Raw genomic sequence first — 19,126 nt, forward strand, 5'->3', positions numbered from 1 at the left:
TTTTCCTGTCAGGCTTTCTGTTACAGTGGAGAAGTCGTGATTATCAAAACAGTTAAAAGTAATGAGTTCATTGACAAACTGTTCCTCTTCCTTCATGTTTTTCCCTTTGGTTTTCTTTTTGGCTTGCTCGGTGAGGGTTGCCAGACTTTGCTAGGCCTGCCTGAGATTCCCCGCGTGGAATATGTTTTCCACTTTCTTTTTGTAGTTGCCCTTAGCCTGGGCTATTTGTTGTTTTACTGTCCTCTACAAGGTTTTCACATCCTGTTTGTTTCCAGCAGAAAAAGATGTGTGTTTAAGATCTGCAGAAATGGCTTGTTATTTGGATCGCATTTCACCATCTTTGTAGGGGCTAACATGCCCTCAGAGAAATGGATATAGACAGTCACTACTCATACGAACTCAAGGGTATAATCCATTATAAAACTGTCCCAGTTTGTACAGGACAAACAGCTTTGCAGGCTTTCTATAGCCTTCTCTTACCATATCTTGACTGCCCTTTCCTTAATCTTTTCCTGTTTCACTTTCTTTGAATGTTGGCAGTAATTGAATTGCATATTGGTCCGATGTCCTCACTGGGGGCTTCAGTAACTTATATGCCCCTTTTTATTATTGCCGTAACACAAATCCAATTTACTATCTCCCCATGGGCTACAAGTAACATTGTTCACAGTTCGGTAGGACAGTAATGAAGTGAGAAGGAGTTAAAATACAGTATAAATAAAGAGGTGTGGAGGAAAATAGAGAGAGTAGAGAGGAGCAGGTCTAAGGGATGGTCAAGTGCCCTAAGAAGGGCTTTGTCCGTCTCCAGGAAGACTGGCGTGTAAACAGGAAGAAGTGTTTGGAAACACCCAGGCTTAAGTGGTTGAGCCCAGGCCACATCATTAGGGCGGTCGTTATGACACAGAACCAGTGTCCGTCTTTCCTCTTTTCCCCATTGCAGGCATGAGCCACTCTTGTTAGGGATAAGCTGTTTCCAACAGGGCCTCTATTTCCTATTTAGTGCACTACTTTTGACCAGGGCCCATAGGGTTCTCTTCAAATGTAGTGCACTTTATAGGGAATAGGGGGACACTTGCAACGCAGACCATAGTGTCTGCCCAACAACGTTCATCCCAGCCAGAGCAACCCACCCTTCTAATGAATGGATGTAGTTTTTGGATAGACTGATGAATGAGACCATTTTTTTCCTTTTTTGTAGATGGTACAGCAGGTTTTCGTAGAAGGCGTACAGGAGTGGAACAGCTAATGCTCACCGCACTAAAATAAGGGTTTGAATGTCCCAAACAAAACTGGCTTGAGGCTGAAATCTTTGGAAAGATTTCAATTCAATGATTCACAGTGTAATACTGTTGCTATAGGCCTATAAAGTGTATTAACTGATATCTGGTTCCTTAAATTTGACATCATGGAGAGGACAGAATGTATGCCTTTGCAGTAATTTGTAATTTCGCAATGAAGAGCCGGTTTTCTGCCAACCTACCCCAGACCTGTCTTTCCTTCCCACGGACCTTCATTAGCAATCCATTTGGATGTACATTTCATTCAATTACAGGTTCAGGTCCCTTCAAAATGGTTTCCATTCCATGTCGCTCTTCACCACACGTGTGGTGTCTTGTTGAATGCCAAACCAAAATATATTCTCACCAAGACACCAACCAGACACAAAACCCTGCTGACTGGGTTTGGGCCCTCCTTCACTCAACCAAGACATTCCTGCTCACCGGCAGATCAGTCTGTCTGTGGCCATCGCTGTGTGTCTTTCGCTACAATCTTTTCCTGTAGATTTATAGTGTCAGCTTCAATTCAATCAAGTGTCGGGGAGTTTTAGGTTGGTTTCCTCTTAACGGTGGGATAACGTTGGCTTGACAGGGGTGGTGCTTCCCTGTCCGCCACTTAAACCAACGTGTCTTGAGTGCCTGAGGCTGGTCTAGCAGGTAACGCCACCGCCTGCAGCACATACAGATTTACGATCTTAATTGGAGCCAATTTGCTACAGCAGGAAAATAATCCTGCAGCAACAGTGAATTATTATGTGGATTGTAATTAATGGACATTTTTGTAGGGGTTGACACATCCAAGCGGAAATTACAAACTTCAGAAGCCTTTTTAAACCTCAAATATACTACAAGTTTTACACTACCGTTCAAAAGATTGGGGTCACTTAGAAATGTCCTTGTTTTTGAAAGAAAAGCACATTTTTTGTCCATTAAAATAACATCAAATTGATCAGAAATACAGTGTAGACATTGTTAAACCTGTTGAGGATAGAGGGCGCTATTTACACTTTGGGGGACAATCGTGCCCAATTTAAACGGCCTCGTACTCTATTCTTGCTCGTACAATATGCATATTATTATTACTATTGGATAGAAAACACTCTCAAGTTTCTAAAACCGTTTGAATTATATCTGTGAGTAAAACAGAACTCATTTTGCAGCAAACTTCCTGTCAGAAAGTGAAAAATCTCAAATTTAGGCTCTGTTCCAGGGCCTCCCTATCATTTTGCTTGAGCTTTGTGACTATACATCCACTTCATACGCCTTCCACTAGATGTCAATAGGCTGTGAGAGGTGAAATGGGGTCTCAATCTCTTTCTATGGTCAAAAGAGACAGCTTGGAATGACATGACCCCAGAATTCGTTTGTTCAGGAAGCGCATAAAGGTCACCAGTATTGGCTTCTGAAAAGCAATCGTTATAGACGTCTTATATCTCCGGCTTTGATTTTATTTGATAAATGTGAAGATATCATCGTAAAGTATGTTTTTTCAATATAGTTTTATTAGATTATTGAAATTTTTTCGGGASMTTAGACGTGTTGCYTTCTTTGCGTTTGGTGAAGATGGACAGCTTAGCGCCACTTGGCTAGTTTTGCTTGCTAATTCGTGAGGGAAAAAGGCCATTCTAAAACCAAACAACGATTGTTCRSGACAAAGGACCCCTTGTACAACATTCTGATGGAAGATCATCAAAAGTAGGACCCATTTTATGATGCTATTTCATATATCTGTCGAACATGTGTACTATTAGGTAGCGCCCAGATTTTGGGCACGCTCTCGCTATAACGTAAGCTGGATGTCGTAATGAAGTTATTTTTNGTCATGTTTATGAATAGTTATTTGGTCAGAATAGGTGAGTTTTAGAAAAATATCCGCACATTCTGGGAAAAAGATGCTACGTTAGCACAATGTATAACCACTGATTTCAGCTCTAAATATGCACATTTTCGAACAAAACATAAGTGTATGTATAACCTGATGTTATAGGACTGTCATCTGATGAAGCTTATCAAGGTTAGTCAAAAATTATATATATTATGCTGGTTTGTTACGATCGCTAACTTTTGCTGCTGGTAAATGGCTTGTGTTTCTGGCTATTGTGGTAAGCTAATATAATGCTATATTGTGTTTTCGCTGTAAAACACTTAAAAAATCTGAAATATTGGCTGGATTCACAAGATGCTTGTATTTCATTTGCTGTACATCATGAATTTTCAGAAATGTTTTATGATGAGTATTTAGGTATTCCACGTTGGTCTCTATAATTACTCTGGCTGCTTCGGTGCTATTTGTGACGGTAGCTGTGATGGTAGCTGCAATGTAAAACTGATTTATAGCTCAAATATGCACATTTTTTGAACAAAACATAGATTTATTGTYTAACATGTTATAAGACTGTCATCTGATGAAGTTGTTTCTTGGTTAGTTTGGTTGGTTCTTGGTTAGTTAGGTTGGTTTTGTGCATGCTACCTGTGCTGTGAAAGAAATGTCTGTGCTTTTTTGTATTTGGTGGTGAGCTAACATAAATATACGTGGTGTTTTCGCTGTAAAACATTTTAAAAATCGGACATGTTGACTGGATTCACAAGATGTTTATCTTTCATTTGCTGTATTGGACTTGTTATGTGTGAAAGTTAAATATTTCTAAAAAATATTTTTTGAATTTCGCGCTCTGCCTTTTCAGTGGAATGTGGGAGGAGTTCCGCTAGCGGAACCCCGGGGCTAGACAGGTTAATGCTGTAAATGACTATTGTAGTTGGAAACGGCTGATTTTTAATGGAATATCTACATAGGCGTACAGAGGCCCATTATCAGCAACCGTCACTCCTGTGTTCCAATGGCACGTTGTGTTAGCTAATCCAAGTTTATCATTTTAAAAGGCTAATTGATCATTAGAAAAGCCTTTTGCAATTATAGTAGCACAGCTGAAAACTGTTGTTCTGATTAAAGAAGCAATAAAACTGTCCTTCTTTAGACTAGTCAGTATCTGGACTAGTATCTGGAGTATCAGCATTTGGGGTTCGATTACAGGCTCAAAATGGTCAGAAACAAAGAACTTTCTTCTGAAACTCGTCAGTCTATTCTTGCTCTGAGAAATTAAGGCTATTCCATGCGAGAAATTGCCAAGAAACTGAAGATCTCGTACAACGCTGTTTATTACTCCCTTCACAAAAAGCGCAAACTGGCTCTAACCAGAATAGAAAGAGGAGTGGGAGGCCCCGGTGCACAACGAGTGTCTAGTTTGAGAAACAGACGCCTCACAAGTCCTCAACTGGCAGCTTTATTAAATAGTACCCGCAAAACACCAGTCTCAACGTCAACAGTGAAGAGGCGACTCCTGGATGCTGGCCTTCTAGGCGGAGTTCTTCTGTCCAGTGTCTGTGTTATTTTGCCCATCGTAATCTTTAGTTTTTATTGGCCAGTCTGAGATAGGGCTTTATCTTTGCAACTCTGCCTAGAAGGCCAGCATCCCGGAGTCACCCTTCACTGTTGACGTTGAGGACTTGTGAGGCATCTCTTTCTCTGTACTTTATAGAATAGTTACACCATTGTATTTGCAAAAAGACAGCAGGTTCTGTCTTACCTGCTAGATAAAAGAACATTACACTTTCGATCCAAAGTTTGTGAGATGTTTTCAGATCTCCAAAGTTGAAGGATGTCAAGTTGAAACCACGTCCCATCACATTGGTTGTGTCGATCCATCTAGCCTATATGTTTCAATCCCAAATGAATGGGAAAAATATGGACCACATTAAACTAGGAAATTAGACAGTACTCATATTTTCCATTTAGTGGTTAAGTGAGGCATACAGCTAGATCTACACAATCGATGTCATTAGATGTGGTTTCAGCTTGACATTAGTCTACTTTTGAGGTCTGAATACATTTCACAAACTTACATTTTTTAGTGAAATGTCTCTTTAAGTTCTCCCTCCAGAAGCCAAATTGAGCTTGATGTTGTTTTTTGTTTGTCTGGACAGTATGTGGGCTGGATGCAACAGTATCAAATCAAATCAAATTGTATTGGTCACATACACATGGTTAGCAGATGTTATTGCGAGTGTAGCGAAATGCTTGTGCTTCTAGTACCGACAATGCAGCAATATCTAACAAGTAATCAAACAAAATCACAACGACTACCTTGTACACACAAATGTAGGGATGAATAAGAATATGTACATAAAAATCTATCAATGAGCGATGACAGTGCGGCATAGGCAAGATGCAGCAGATGGTATAGAATATAGTATATACATAGGAGATGAGCAATGTGGTACAACAACACCTGCTCTTTCCACTCTTATGATTTAAAGTCAGCAGAATAGTGTTTTGTGTACGATTACCTGTGTAGTTACTGTGAAGTGTGTTTGTACTGTGTTCTTGATCTTTCTGGACAGTGTGTTGTCGGGATACAATGGTACCGTCTTTGCCTATGGCCAGACTGGTAGCGGGAAGACCTTCACCATCACAGGAGGCGCTGAGCGCTACAGTGACCGGGGCATCATCCCTCGCACACTCTCTTACCTCTACCAGCACTTCAGCCAGGTCAGTCGTGTGATGGACCTAACGCCGTGTAATTTTGGATTATGCCGATTTACTCCTTTAGGGGAGAATTTGCCCTTCTACTTACATTTTCACTGGACAACATTTTCCCCACACAAAAAACAGCTGAGCTGTGAGCTAACACACTGATAAATTCTAATTAGCGGGAGTTTCGATACTGTACCTCGCGATTCGCATTGTGTGTGGGTGCATCTGTCACGCTGTCATCGCTTGTGGACAGAGGTAGGTAACATAAATGATATCTAATGTGGAACTTTTATTCAGGCGTAGTGATTTTTTTTTGACACTGATCATTTGGACAAATCACAATTTCGCCAGTGCTTGCATCTTTCAAATTTTGCAAGGAGAGGGGACATGTGACCCATAGACTTGCCCAAAATTTGCAGAGAAAGGGGGTGGAGCTACCTCCCTACTTCTGCTCCTCGTTCTAGTATCACGTCTCCCCCAGAACATAAATTGAGCTTCTGATGCAATTATGCAAGATTTTAGTTGTGGGTTGCCAATATTAATCACTCTGTAACTAAATCTTCTTTTAAGCTAAAGTTTCACCTCACGGAAATTGTTAAATAAAAGTCACAACATAAGTCACTCTGCAGATTATAATTTCACTTGCTCTGCGTTCGCTCACAGCGCAGTGTCTTTGTAGGAGGACAATATCAACTTCAGCCAGTGGTGTAAAATACTTTTAATTACTAAAGTAGTTTTTTTGGGTATCATTACTTTACTTTATTATTTATATTTTTGACTACTTTTACTTCACTACATTACTAAAAAAATTATGTACTTTTTACTGCATACTGCATACCCTGACACCCAGAAGGACAGGAAAAGGGTCCAATTCATCACACTTATCAAGAGAACATTCCTGGTCATCTCTACGGCCTCTGATATGGTGGACTCACTATACACAAATGCTTCGTTTGTAAATTATGTCTGAGTTTTTGAGTGTGCCCCTGGCTATCTGTAAATTTAAAAAAACTAGAAAATGATTTGCTTAATATTAGGAATTTGAAATAATTTCTACATTTACTTTTGGTACTTAAGTATATTTTTGTTATTACATTTACTTTTGATACTTAAGTATATTTTTAAACCAAATACTTTTAGACTTTTACTCAAGTAGTATTTTACTGGGTTTCATTTTTACTTGAGTAATGTTCTATTATCCTTACTTTAACTCAAGTATGACAATTGCATACTTTTTCCACCACTGCCTTCAGTCTCCCATCGACATAAATGCACGACTAAGTGAAAATTAGACCTCAGGAAGCATCTAGGCTGTTAACAAATTTCCTCCATCTCACTCACAAGTTTTTCCAGGTCACTCCAGTTGAGACTGCTTTTATCATATAACTGCTTTGGGTGCCTGTAAATAAAATACACCCATTTTCAGTCAAGTTTAGGCTGTTGCACACATCCACTAGTGTATAGGCCAGCTTTAGCCAGAGTATGTGAGTGACATAAATGCAGAAAATGGCATGATATCCAATTTAATCATACCCAGAAGAAGCCAAGAATGAACGTGTTAATTGGCTTTTGATATATTGCCTCTGTAGCTGGATAAGAGAGATAAAAATCTAACAATCATTACTAACTTATATTTGCAACTAAATGAGTTTGGATATCCCATACACTACAACTATTTTATTAGCAGTTATGTATGGCTTATGAATGTGTTAAGTCCTTATGAAGATACCTTCAAATGTGTTACCATAATCACCTAAATGGGTCATTGTATTGTCTTGTTTTGCTATAATGGACATCTGCAGGACAGCAGTATGGTGTACACCACCCACATCTCTTACCTGGAGATCTACAACGAGGTGGGCTATGACCTGCTGGACCCCCGGCACGAGGCCTCTCGCCTGGAGGACCTACCGTCAGTACCTCCTTCTTTCCTTTACTCTACTCTAATTAGGCCTGTACATTTAAAGAAGTCCTCCAGTGATTTTTTTACTTTTCCCGTTGAAAAGTATAAATGCAGTAAAGTACACACACGAAAGGGTAAAAACATTTTTTTGAGCAAAATAGTGTTTTTAAGACACAACTGCAAACTTCATGGAGTAGGGCATTCAAGGAGTTGGGCTGATGGGAAGACGTGATGTCATCGACCTCCCCACTTGCTTAACGAACAATAGAAGAGCAATGAAGAACAAAAGAGGGAAGGCCCAACCCCCCCACTTGTGTTATGTCATGATTTACCGAGACCACCTATTGAGATGTCCCCTTTGTTAAGTAAATCAGGTGTTAAATTACGTGAAAAGAGACTGGAGTGCCACTCAATACAGGCTTGGTACATCCATGACTTTTATATTTAGCCATTGAGTCTTGAAGAATTTATAAATGCCTCATGAGCTTTGTTCAACTGTCGTATCCCATCAGATCCCAAAATGTAGACCTGTTTTAGTACATTGTTTGTAAACAATGCAATTGTAAACAAACACTGTAGGCTTAAACAATACTTTTGATCTCATGGACGGTCAGCCCTTGCATCCATAGCTCTGTCTCTGAATTTGAATGGTTACATTTCTCCAGCCCTATTGCTCATCTGTTTAACAAAACAGTGGCAGTGGACCGCTTTGTTGTTTTCCCAATTCCAGAATGCCCCTTTAATACAAACTATACATGTCTACCTAACATCTACTATACTGTGGTACATTTATATGTACCTTTTCCTTTGCTGTGTTCTCTTTCTCTATCAGGTCATTGTGTGTTATTTATTAATATATATATATGCAGTGGGGCAAAAAAGTATTTAGTCAGCCACCAATTGTGCAAGTTCTCCCACTTAAAAAGATGAGAGAGGCCTGTAATTTTCATCATAGGTACACTTCAACTATGACAGACAAAATGAGAAAAAAAATCCTGAAAATCACATTGTAGGATTTTTAATGAATTTATTTGCAAATTATGGTGGAAAATAAGTATTTGGTCACCTACAAACAAGCAAGATTTCTGGCTCTCACAGACCTGTAATTCTTCTTTAAGAGGCTCCTCTGTCCTCCACTCGTTACCGTGTATTAATGGCACCTGTTTGAACTTGTTATCAGTATAAAAGACACCTGTCCACAACCTCAAACAGTCACACTCCAAACTCCACTATGGCAAGACCAAAGAGCTGTCAAAGGACACCAGAAACAAAATTGTAGACCTGCACCAGGCTGGGAAGACTGAATCTGCAATAGGTAAGCAGCTTGGTTTGAAGAAATCAACTGTGGGAGCAATTATTAGGAAAATGTAAGACATACAAGACCACTGATAATCTCCCTCGATCTGGGGCTCCACGCAAGATCTCCCCCAGATGAACCTGCTTTCATCTGTGAAGAGCACAGGGCGCCAATCTTGGTGTTCTCTGGCAAATCTGCCAACGTCCTGCACGGTGTTGGGCTGTAAGCACAACCCCACCTGTGGACGTCGGGCCCTCATACCACCCTCATGGAGTCTGTTTCTGACCGTTTGAGCAGACACATGCACATTTGTGGCCTGCTGGAGGTCATTTTGCAGGGCTCTGGCAGTGCTCCACCTGCTCCTCCTTGCACAAAGGCGGAGGTAGCGGTCCTGCTGCTGGGGTGTTGCCCTCCTACGGCCTCCTCACGTCTCCGTAGTACTGGCCTGTCTCCTGGTAGCGCCTCCATGCTCTGGACACTACGCTGACAGACATAGCAACCTTCTTGCCACAGCTCGCATTGATGTGCCATCCTGGATGAGCTGCACTACCCTGAGCCACTTGTGTGGGTTGTAGACTCAGTCTCATGCTACCACTAGAGTGAAAGCACCGCCAGCATTCAAAAGTGACCAAAAATCAGCCAGGAAGCATAGGAACTGAGAAGTGGTCTGTGGTCACCACCTGCAGAACCACTCCTTTATTGGGGGTGTCTTGCTAATTGCCTATAATTTCCACCTTTTGTCTTTTCCATTTGCACAACAGCATGTGAAATTTATTGTCAATCAGTGTTGCTTCCTAAGTGGACAGTTTGATTTCACAGAAGTGTGATTGACTTGGAGTTACATTGTGTTTGTTTAAGTGTTCCCTTTATTTTTTTTGAGCAGTGTATATATATATATAATATACATGGGTAAACTCAGCAAAAAAAAAAAAAGTCTCTCACTGTCAACTGTGTTTTTTTTTTTCAGCAAACTTAACATTTGTAAATATTTTTTATGAAACATAACAAGATCCAACAACTGAGACATAACCTGAAGTTCCAAAGTCATGTGACTAACAGAAATGGAATAATGTGTCCTGATCAAGGAGGGGTCATAATACAAAGTAATAGGCAGTATCTGGTGTGGCCACCAGCTGCATTAAAGTACTGCAGTGCATCACCTCCATGGACTGCACCAGATGTGCCAGTTCTTGCTGTGAGATGTTACCCCACTCTTCCACCAAGGCACCTGCAAGTTCCAAGACATTTCTGGGGGGCAATGGCCCTCACCCTCCGATCCAACAGGTCCCAGATGTGCTCAATGGGATTGAGATCCGGGCTCTTCACTGGCCATGGCAGAACACTGACATTCCTGTCTTGGAGGAAATCACACACTGAACGAGCAGTATGGCTTGTGGCATTGTCATGCTGGAGGGTCGTGTCAGGATGAGCCTGCAGGAAGGGTACCACATGATGGAGGAGGATGTCTCCTCTGTAATGCACAGCGTTGAGATTGCTTGCAATGACAACAAGCTCAGTCCGATGGTGCTGTGACACACCGCCCCAGACCATGACGGACCCTCCACCTCCAAATCGATCCCGCTCCAGAGTACTGGCCTTGGTGTAATGCTTCGACGATAAAAGCGAATCCTACCATCACCCCTGGTGAGACAAAACCGCGACTCGTCAGTGAATAGCACTTTTTGCCAGTTCTGTCTGGTCTAGCGACGGTGGGTTTGTGCCCATCGGCGACTTTGTTGCCGGTGATGTCTGGTGAGAACCTGCCTTACAACAGGCCTACAAGCCCTCAGTCCAGCCTCTCTCAGCCTATTGCGGACAGTCTGAGCACTGATGGACGGATTGTGCGTTCCTGGTGTAACTCGGGCAGTTGTTGTTACCGTCCTGTACCTTTCAGTGTGATGTTCGGATGTACCGATCCTGTGCAGGTGTTGTTACATGTGGTCTGCCACTGCGAGGGCGATCAGCTGTCCGTCTTGTCTCCCTGTAGCGCTGTCTTAGGGTTCTCACAGTACAGACATTGCAATTTATTGCCCTGGCCACATCTGCAGTCCTCATGCCTCCTTGCAGCATGCCTACGGCACGTTCACGCAGATGAGCAGGGACCCTTGTCATCTTTCTTTCTGTGTTTTTCAGAGTCAGTAGAAACGCCTCTTTAGTGTCCTAGGTTTTCATAACTGTGACCTTAATTGCCTCCCGTCTGTAAGCTGTTCGTTTCTTAACGACCGTTCCACAGATGTTCATTATTTGTTTATTGTTAATTGAACAAGCATGGGAAAAAGTGTTTAAACCCTTTATATATATATATAATGGAAATACAGTGTCATATATAATGGAAATACAGTGTCATACTCAAAAGTCCTATTACCAAACAATATAAAACAATTTCACCTAACCATACTACTCGCTTTGTCTTAATCAAGTTTAATTTCAGAGGCAATACCCCCATTTGAGTTTGATTATGTTTTATACCTAGATTTATACATGGAGCCTTAAAATCCTTGTCTTAGAACTTATGACAGGTTCTCGTCTGTCAGGCTGGCTCTGTGAAGCCTCCGGCAGTGTTCCAACTGGCACTCTATTCCCTATATAGTGCACTCCTTTTGACCAGAGCCCTATGGGACTCCAGTATTAAATGTCCCGCCACCAATTGTTAACTGATAAATGGCAATGTGTGACGGAAATGGATGTTCCTTTTCATCTTCTCAACGCTGCATGTGGGCGGGCATTTATGCAGAGCTTCGTTCGCCAGCTGCTTCCTTTTGTGGTGTCTCCCTCTTTCTTTATCTGTCTACCTCTCGCTCCTTTATTTCTTTCTCTCTCTCTCTTTCTCATTTTTATTGAAGACATTTTTTTGCATTGCATGCATTGTGTGGCTTTGTGCCACCCTGGGAATATTGTGCTACACTCAGTGTAAAAAGGCCTAACAGGGTTTGTGCATTTAGTCCCTGTCCATGTTTTTCTTTTTTAACTTCTCTTGCCTCCTCTCTCTCCATTCGTGGGAGATTCGGCTCTCGGTTTGAGGACCCACAGATGACAGCCGTTGTTAAATAGACTGTGCCCACTGTTGACCACGCTGGCCACACTCCTGTTTCAAGGAGAAGCTGTCTGTGCTCTCTCTCTCTTTTTCTCTCCCGCTCTCTCTGTTTCTCTGCCTTTTGATCTTTGTTTTTCTGTCTTTCTCTCTCTTTTTTCGTCTGTTTCTTTCTCTTTTTTTCTTGATTTCTCTTCTCCAACTTTTGGAGTGGCGTTTGTGCGTGCGGTACTTAACACCCTTTGGTTTCTGTTTCTCTCTTTCTTTGTCCTTATCTCTCTCTTCTTCATTTCTCTTCTTTCTATTTTCTCTCTCTGCCTGATTTGTATTCTCTCCATCTCCTGAGCGATGTTGACATCATGGGTCTGTGGCTTGAAGAACCTCCTGGTATCTCTTTCGGCTTCTCCCTCACTCCCTTTCGCTCTCTCTCTCTTTCTCTTTTCTCTCTCTGCCTGGTTTTTATTCTGTCCATCTCCTGAGGGATGTTGAGATCATGGGTTTTAGCAACTTCCCTCATCCCGCCTTCATAGCAATGTCTCTAGGTTGTACTGTAGCACACGAGCCAACAGAAGTGTGCAAACCCCCCCATCCCGAGTAGAGAGATTTCCCAGTCCATTTGAGTCATGTGGAGGTTTTGAAAATGTTTCTTTCAGTCGGGCCCTCCATTCAGTGAGTTGGCTTGTTTATTTACACTGACGGGAGGCAGAGAGGTCGGGCACTAAGTAGCCTCACGTCAAGGAAATGCCAAACAATGTCTATTCTGTCAATGGTTGCAATCAATTTACTTCACCATGGTTCAGCTTCTCCTACAGCAGCGGTTATCAAACAAGGGGTCGCGACCCAATGTGGGGTTGCCTAATATGTAAATGAGTTGCAGGAGAATTTCTAAAATCCAAAAGTTTGGACACACCTACTCATTCCAGGGTTTTTCTTTAGTTTGACTATTTTCTACATTGTATAAGAATAGTGAAAACATCAGAACTATGAAATAGCACATATGGAATAATGTAGTAACCCAAAAGTGTTAAACAAATCAAAATATATTTTATATTTGAGATTCATCAAAGTAGCAACCCTTTGGCTTGTTGACAGCTTTGCACACTATAAGAATTGATGCTATTGCTATCAATCAAGAAGGAAACTGACTGAACAAGAAACTCCCCAGCTAATGCTTTCCAAATGGATGTTAGCTGTGAGAGCCGAGATCCCCATGCATTGTCTATTGCTCACTATACATGTCGGCGGATGCTATTCACGAGGACATATTGTTATGTCTCATGATTCATGAGCATGAAATGGCGCACGGGATGTTCAGTGTGCTACGTGACTATATTGACAAAAAACACATCGCATGGGATCGAATGGTGGGCTTTTGCACAGATGGGGCTCCATCTATGGTGGGACTGCTGGCACGCCTCTCTGCGCTCTAGTGCGTCTCCCTCTGCCATATGAATGCGTTGCATGATACACCGAGAGCAACTGGCGGCAAAAGAGCTGAGCACAGAACTCTGAGATATACTGCAGCAGGTAACTTCGATTAGAAACTACATCAAACCACATCCACTGCGCGCACGCCTGTTTGCAAAACTATGTGGAGATATGGGATCAGAGCATGACAACGTTCTATTTCACACCGAGGCTTGGTGGTTATCAAGGGGGAGTGTTGGAAAGATGTTTTGCATTGAGAGAGGAAACGTTGTCATTCACAATGTATGTAAAAAGACAGACTTGGTTGACTTTCTGTGAAATTAAACATATAACAGACATATTTGGAAAACGGAATGCAAGCATGCAGGGGAAATACTGAAATATTCTACAGATGAGTGACCGATTCAGAGAGGAAAAAAGTATTGTTGGAGAGTCTTTCAAAAGCTGTGCATGTTTCTAACACGAGCAGCATTATATTGTCAGCTCATATCTGCATGAAGCTGGATTCAATGCTCTCGTCTGCATTAAAATCAAATATCTATGTAGGTTGGATGTGACAGCAGAGATGAGGTGCGCACTGTCGACCACACCCCCTGACTTTGAGAAGCTCCTACGAGACGTGCATCAAGAACACCCATCTCATTAGTGGTGGTGAGAAGATACATTATGTTAGACTAATTTGCAATTGACTGTCATAGCCCCACATTAGAAATATGTGATGGTGAGTTGAGAAGACAATCAGAAATGCTGTTAGATTCCAATTGACTACCATAGCCCCAAATAAAATAGTTAACATTGGCTTTTAATTACTTAATTTTTTTTCTCACATGGTTGGGGTTGCTATAATTTTCAGATACTCTATCAAAATGGGGTCGTGGGCCAAAAAGGTTTGGGAATCCCTGTCCTACAGTGTTCCTTGTCATTGCATTCTGACTCAGTAGTCATGTCCATTTTCACATTTGTGAATGTTGTAATGAAGAATCAAAATGCATTTCACAAGTCAAACAAGATCCCGCAATGATAACCCATTTCCAACAATTTCCAAGGTACGATCATGGATTGGTGTCAGCAAGCATTGGTTGGAGGTACTATCCACCATTGTTTAATACATACACATTTTTAATACAAGTGAATCGGGACACAGTAATATCCAGTGGGAGCTAAGAAGGATAGCACCCCAGTAAAGTCATCATGACCGTTGATGACCGAACATTAGCAGGGAAGGTCAAGAACTATCCTACATTGTGTGACGTTGTACCAACAACATGTCAATCACCTATTTGCACGATTTCAAACTTTCACTCAGCCCTCTCATCCTCTTCGACCCTGTGAGTCAATCAATCCTGTGGGATGTTTTTACCGGTGGTGGCCTAGGAAGTGACACCCAGCATCTGTACAAGCCATCTCTATTTGATGTCACTTGATGTGGGCAATAACTCATCCACTGTTTGTTTTTCAGAGGCTGCGTCCTAAATGGCACCCTATTCCCTACATAGTGCACCCATAGGGCTCTGGTCAAAAGTAGTGCACTATACAGTAAAGGGAATATGGTACCATTTGGAACGCATACAGATTGTGTCTGTCTATCACATTATAATCTGGGAATGGGGTAGACACAGCATGTGTACAGCAAGCTAGGGTAGCTGTAGCCCAGTGTCTTGGGCTGCGTTCCAAATGGCACCCTGTTCCATATGTAGCACATTACTTTTGAACCAATAGTGCACTATATAGGGAAAAGTAGTGTACTATATAGGGAGTAGGGTGCCATTTGGGGCAGATGCAGTTTGTTTGGATTGAAGGCTGGCCACTGGGGGGGGGGGGGGGGGTGGTGATGTAACCTTATTAAATAACCTCAATGTGGAGTTAGTGTCATTAGGCCAATTTTCTATGATGTATAAATCACAAATATTTAAGATATCACAAATTCACATAAAGCTAAAATTACAGTAAGCGAAAAGGAATACGTTATATACTCGCATTACTCACTATGGATCCCTTTTGGAGTTTGAGTTTTGAACAGATATTATGAACAGCCTATTGCAAGCCCTTTTTTGTTGATTGGAGGCACTTTTTTCATATGAACATTATCTCAGGCTGGTGAAATTTGTGTGTGTGCTTGCCGTCTTGCCTCTATAGGAAAGTTACCATCATGGAAGACCCGGACCAGAACATACATCTGAGAAACCTGTCACTCCATCAATCAGCCAACGAGGAGGAGGCTCTCAACTTGCTCTTCCTGGGAGACACCAATCGCATGATTGCAGAGGTAAGGAGATGGAAGCAAGGGCTTGGAGGACTGCAGCTTTACAAGTATATATATCCACTAACATTTAAACTTTGATGGAGCTTGTCATACTATTGGTCATACTACTTCTTCACTGCAAACAAAAATAAGTCATTAGGACGTCTTCTGAACATGATTAAATGTTTGGCTTAAGTTGTCAGGACGTTGTGTCTTGGTCCTTTTGAAGTTTTCTCTAGTTCCCGGTTTGTTCCGGGGATGTCCCCAAGGGCGATTTTAGAACGTCCTCGGGACGTTGTGTCGAGGTTTTTGTCTAGTACCCGGTTTGTAGAACACTCCCAATAAAAAAAAATCTCCCTTTTTCTCAAAGATAAAGTTCTGTCAGAACCAAATAGGGACCTATTTGTAATGTTCCCTAATGGTCATTCTAAGACCCTTGTAACGTTCTGTCTGTAACAATGCAGGAGTTGTCTGAAACAACCCATTTATAGTCATTGATTGTTCCATAGTGGACATCAAAATACATTATTATAATGTTTATACTGCTATCTGTACTGAACGTCCCTTTTATGGTCCCCGAGGTTAACGTCATGTTTAATGTTCCTAGAACGTTCCCAGAAGGTCAGTGGGATAAACATCTCGCCAAAACCTTAAAAAGGTATTTTCACAATGCTAGCTAGCCTGTGGTCACACAAGCATTTATTAACCCTGGGCTAAGCTTACGCCCTGGGCTAAGGATTCACACTTGTATTCCAAAGCACTGGACACAATGTTATAAGTAATGAGACTTTTATTAGCACATTATTTCCTTTTGCTTCTAGCCTCGCATTTGATTTGCAACAGTGATGGTTTGTGTAAATCTTGCTGCCTGCCTGTCTCACCTACGAAACAATGTTTCACTTTTGAAATTCGATCTTGCCACAATACAGAGAATGCTGACCACAAACGAGACATCAATACAACTTTTCTGATCCAGGTGAAATCATGCAAAACTATTTAATGGATATATCCAATTAAATGTAAATAGAAAAGTTATAAAGACAGACAAATGGTGTCAAGACCCGGTGCGAGAAACAGTCACTAATAATCGTCAGAACCCAGAAGATGAGGCAGACACAGCAGTACTAGAGATGGTGGTTTAATTAAAGAACAAAATCTTCAGGRAAAGAAACTAAATCCACAATGTCCAAAAATAAAGCCAAAAGGCACAAAATGGAAATCCTCCAAAATACAAAAGAAACTCCACAAAGTGGTAAAAAACAGCAGGGAAAAARAAACCTCAAAAGACTACTCAAATAATACACAAGAACTAAACCAGAGAACCTCTGGAAAATCCAACAAGAGAAATATCTGWATAAAACAAGGCTTGGGCTGGGGCTGGGTGCTAACTTACAAACACTGAGCAAGGAACTYAGGAACACACAGGGTTTAAATACTAACAAGGGAATGACCTACAGGTGCAAACKATAATTAGAGCAAGAAAAACAAAAGGTACAAAAAAGGTGCAATGGGGACATCTAGTGACCAAAACCCGAACAGTCTTGGCCAAAACCTGACAAATGGAGCGTTTGCCGCCCCTTCCAGCTGTAGAGTTTGTAGCTTTAGTTGGCTAAATTTGAAGGCGTTAGCCAGCCTGCACAGCAACCATTTTTGTGAGGCATAGCAACCAATGTTTTTGCAAGGATGAAGTAATATGAATTTACTGAACAAAATAGCGTGCAGAATGCATTACAGGCATGACGAATATATGTAAATTAGGTGACAGTGCAGCTTTTTTGATTGGACAGTGAGCATTCTGGGCATTGTTCTTAACCCTGTTTCACACTGGCTATTTTGGCACTGTGTTTCTGGGGCTAGCCCCGAAAAGTCGGTGCTAACCCTGCTCTGGAGCAGAGCTGGCTAGCTCTGGGCTACGGTTGGTGCGAGCCCATTTTAGAATGTGCAAATGTGAACACTCGCTTAGTCCCAGCCTAAAATCTCCCTTAGCCCAGGGCTACAGAGGTTCTGAGCCCTGGGATAAGGTGCAGTGTGAATATGCCTAAAGGGACCCAATGGTAACGTTGCCTAATGTCTTTAGGACCATGGAATTACTTTTGTGCCTTAAAATCAAGCAAACCTTTTTAAATCGAGAACAAAATTATTATTGCAATCCAAAATACTGATATTGAAAGCAAAACATTAACCCAAAAGTATTGAGAGCCAAATACATAATGTTGCAAGGAAGTCATTTTGAAAGGCAAGAACAAATTAATGATAAATTAATGCAAAAATATATATCTTTGAAACCTTTTAAATGATAATGCAATTGCGATGAAAAGCTTCCATCTTTTTTTTTTAGTTATATTACCCTGCCCTTTGCTTTCGCTGCCTTTTTTTTGCAAAGTTTTGACACATTCATTGATGCCCCTCTATTGGTCAACCGGTTTTGGAATGACAGTTCATCCTCATTTTTTAGATCCGAGCTAGCGGCTTAAAATAATTGGCTAGTACACCTAAACTCAGCAAAAAAAGAAACGTCCTCTCACTGTCAACTGCATATATTTTCAGCAAACTTAACATGTGTAAATATTTGTATGAACATAACAAGATTCAACAACTGAGACATAAACTGAAAAAGTTCCACAGATATGTGACTAACAGAAATTGAATTATGTGTCCTTGAACAAAGGGGGGGGGGGGTCAAAAAGTAACAGTCAGTATCTGGTGTGGCCACCAGCTGCATTAAGTACTACAGTGCATCTCCTCCTCATGGACTGCACCAGATTTGCCAGTTCTTGCTGTGAGATGTTACCCCACTCTTCCACCAAGGCACCTGCAAGTCCCCGGACATTTCTGGGGGGATGGCCCTAGCCCTCACCCTCCGATCCAACAGGTCCCAGACGTGCTCAATGGGATTGAGATCCGGGCTCTTCGCTGGCCATGGCAGAACACTGACATTCCTGTCTTGCAGGAAATCACGCATAGAACGAGCAGTATGGCTGGTGGCATTGTCATGCTGTAGGGTCATGTCAGGATGAGTACCACACGAGGGAGAAGGATGTCTTCCCTGTAATGCACAGCGTTGAGATTGCCTGCAATGACAACAAGCTCAGTCTGATGATGCTGTGACACACCGCCCAAGACCGTGACGGACCCTCCACCTCCAAATCGATCCCGCTCCAGAGTACAGGCCTCGGTGTAATGCTCATTCCTTTGACGATAAACGTGAATCCTACCATCACTCCTGGTGAGACAAAACCGCGACTCGTCAGTGAAGGGCACTTTTTGCCATTCCTGTCTGGTCCAGCGACGGTGGGTTTGTGCCCATAGGCAACATTGTTGCCGGTGATGTCTGGTGAGGACCTGCCTTACAACAGGCCTACAAGCCCTCAGTCCAGCCTCTCTCACGCTATTGCAGACAGTTTGAGCACTGATGGA

General features: G+C 41.8%; 1 protein-coding gene across 1 annotated transcript in view; it reads left to right on the top strand.

Annotated features, from left to right (window-relative positions):
• kif6 (kinesin family member 6) overlaps window positions 1-19,126 on the top strand; it is a 177,414-nt gene that overhangs the window by 15,331 nt on the left and 142,957 nt on the right. Inside the window, exons 4-6 of the mRNA XM_023995100.2 lie at window positions 5,676-5,823; window positions 7,611-7,720; window positions 15,604-15,733. Coding sequence (XP_023850868.1) covers window positions 5,676-5,823; window positions 7,611-7,720; window positions 15,604-15,733 — 388 coding nt within the window. The remainder of the gene's footprint in view (window positions 1-5,675; window positions 5,824-7,610; window positions 7,721-15,603; window positions 15,734-19,126) is intronic.

Source organism: Salvelinus sp. IW2-2015, linkage group LG10 (genome assembly GCF_002910315.2).
Source record: "Salvelinus sp. IW2-2015 linkage group LG10, ASM291031v2, whole genome shotgun sequence".
Classification (NCBI taxonomy): Eukaryota; Metazoa; Chordata; class Actinopteri; order Salmoniformes; family Salmonidae; genus Salvelinus; species Salvelinus sp. IW2-2015.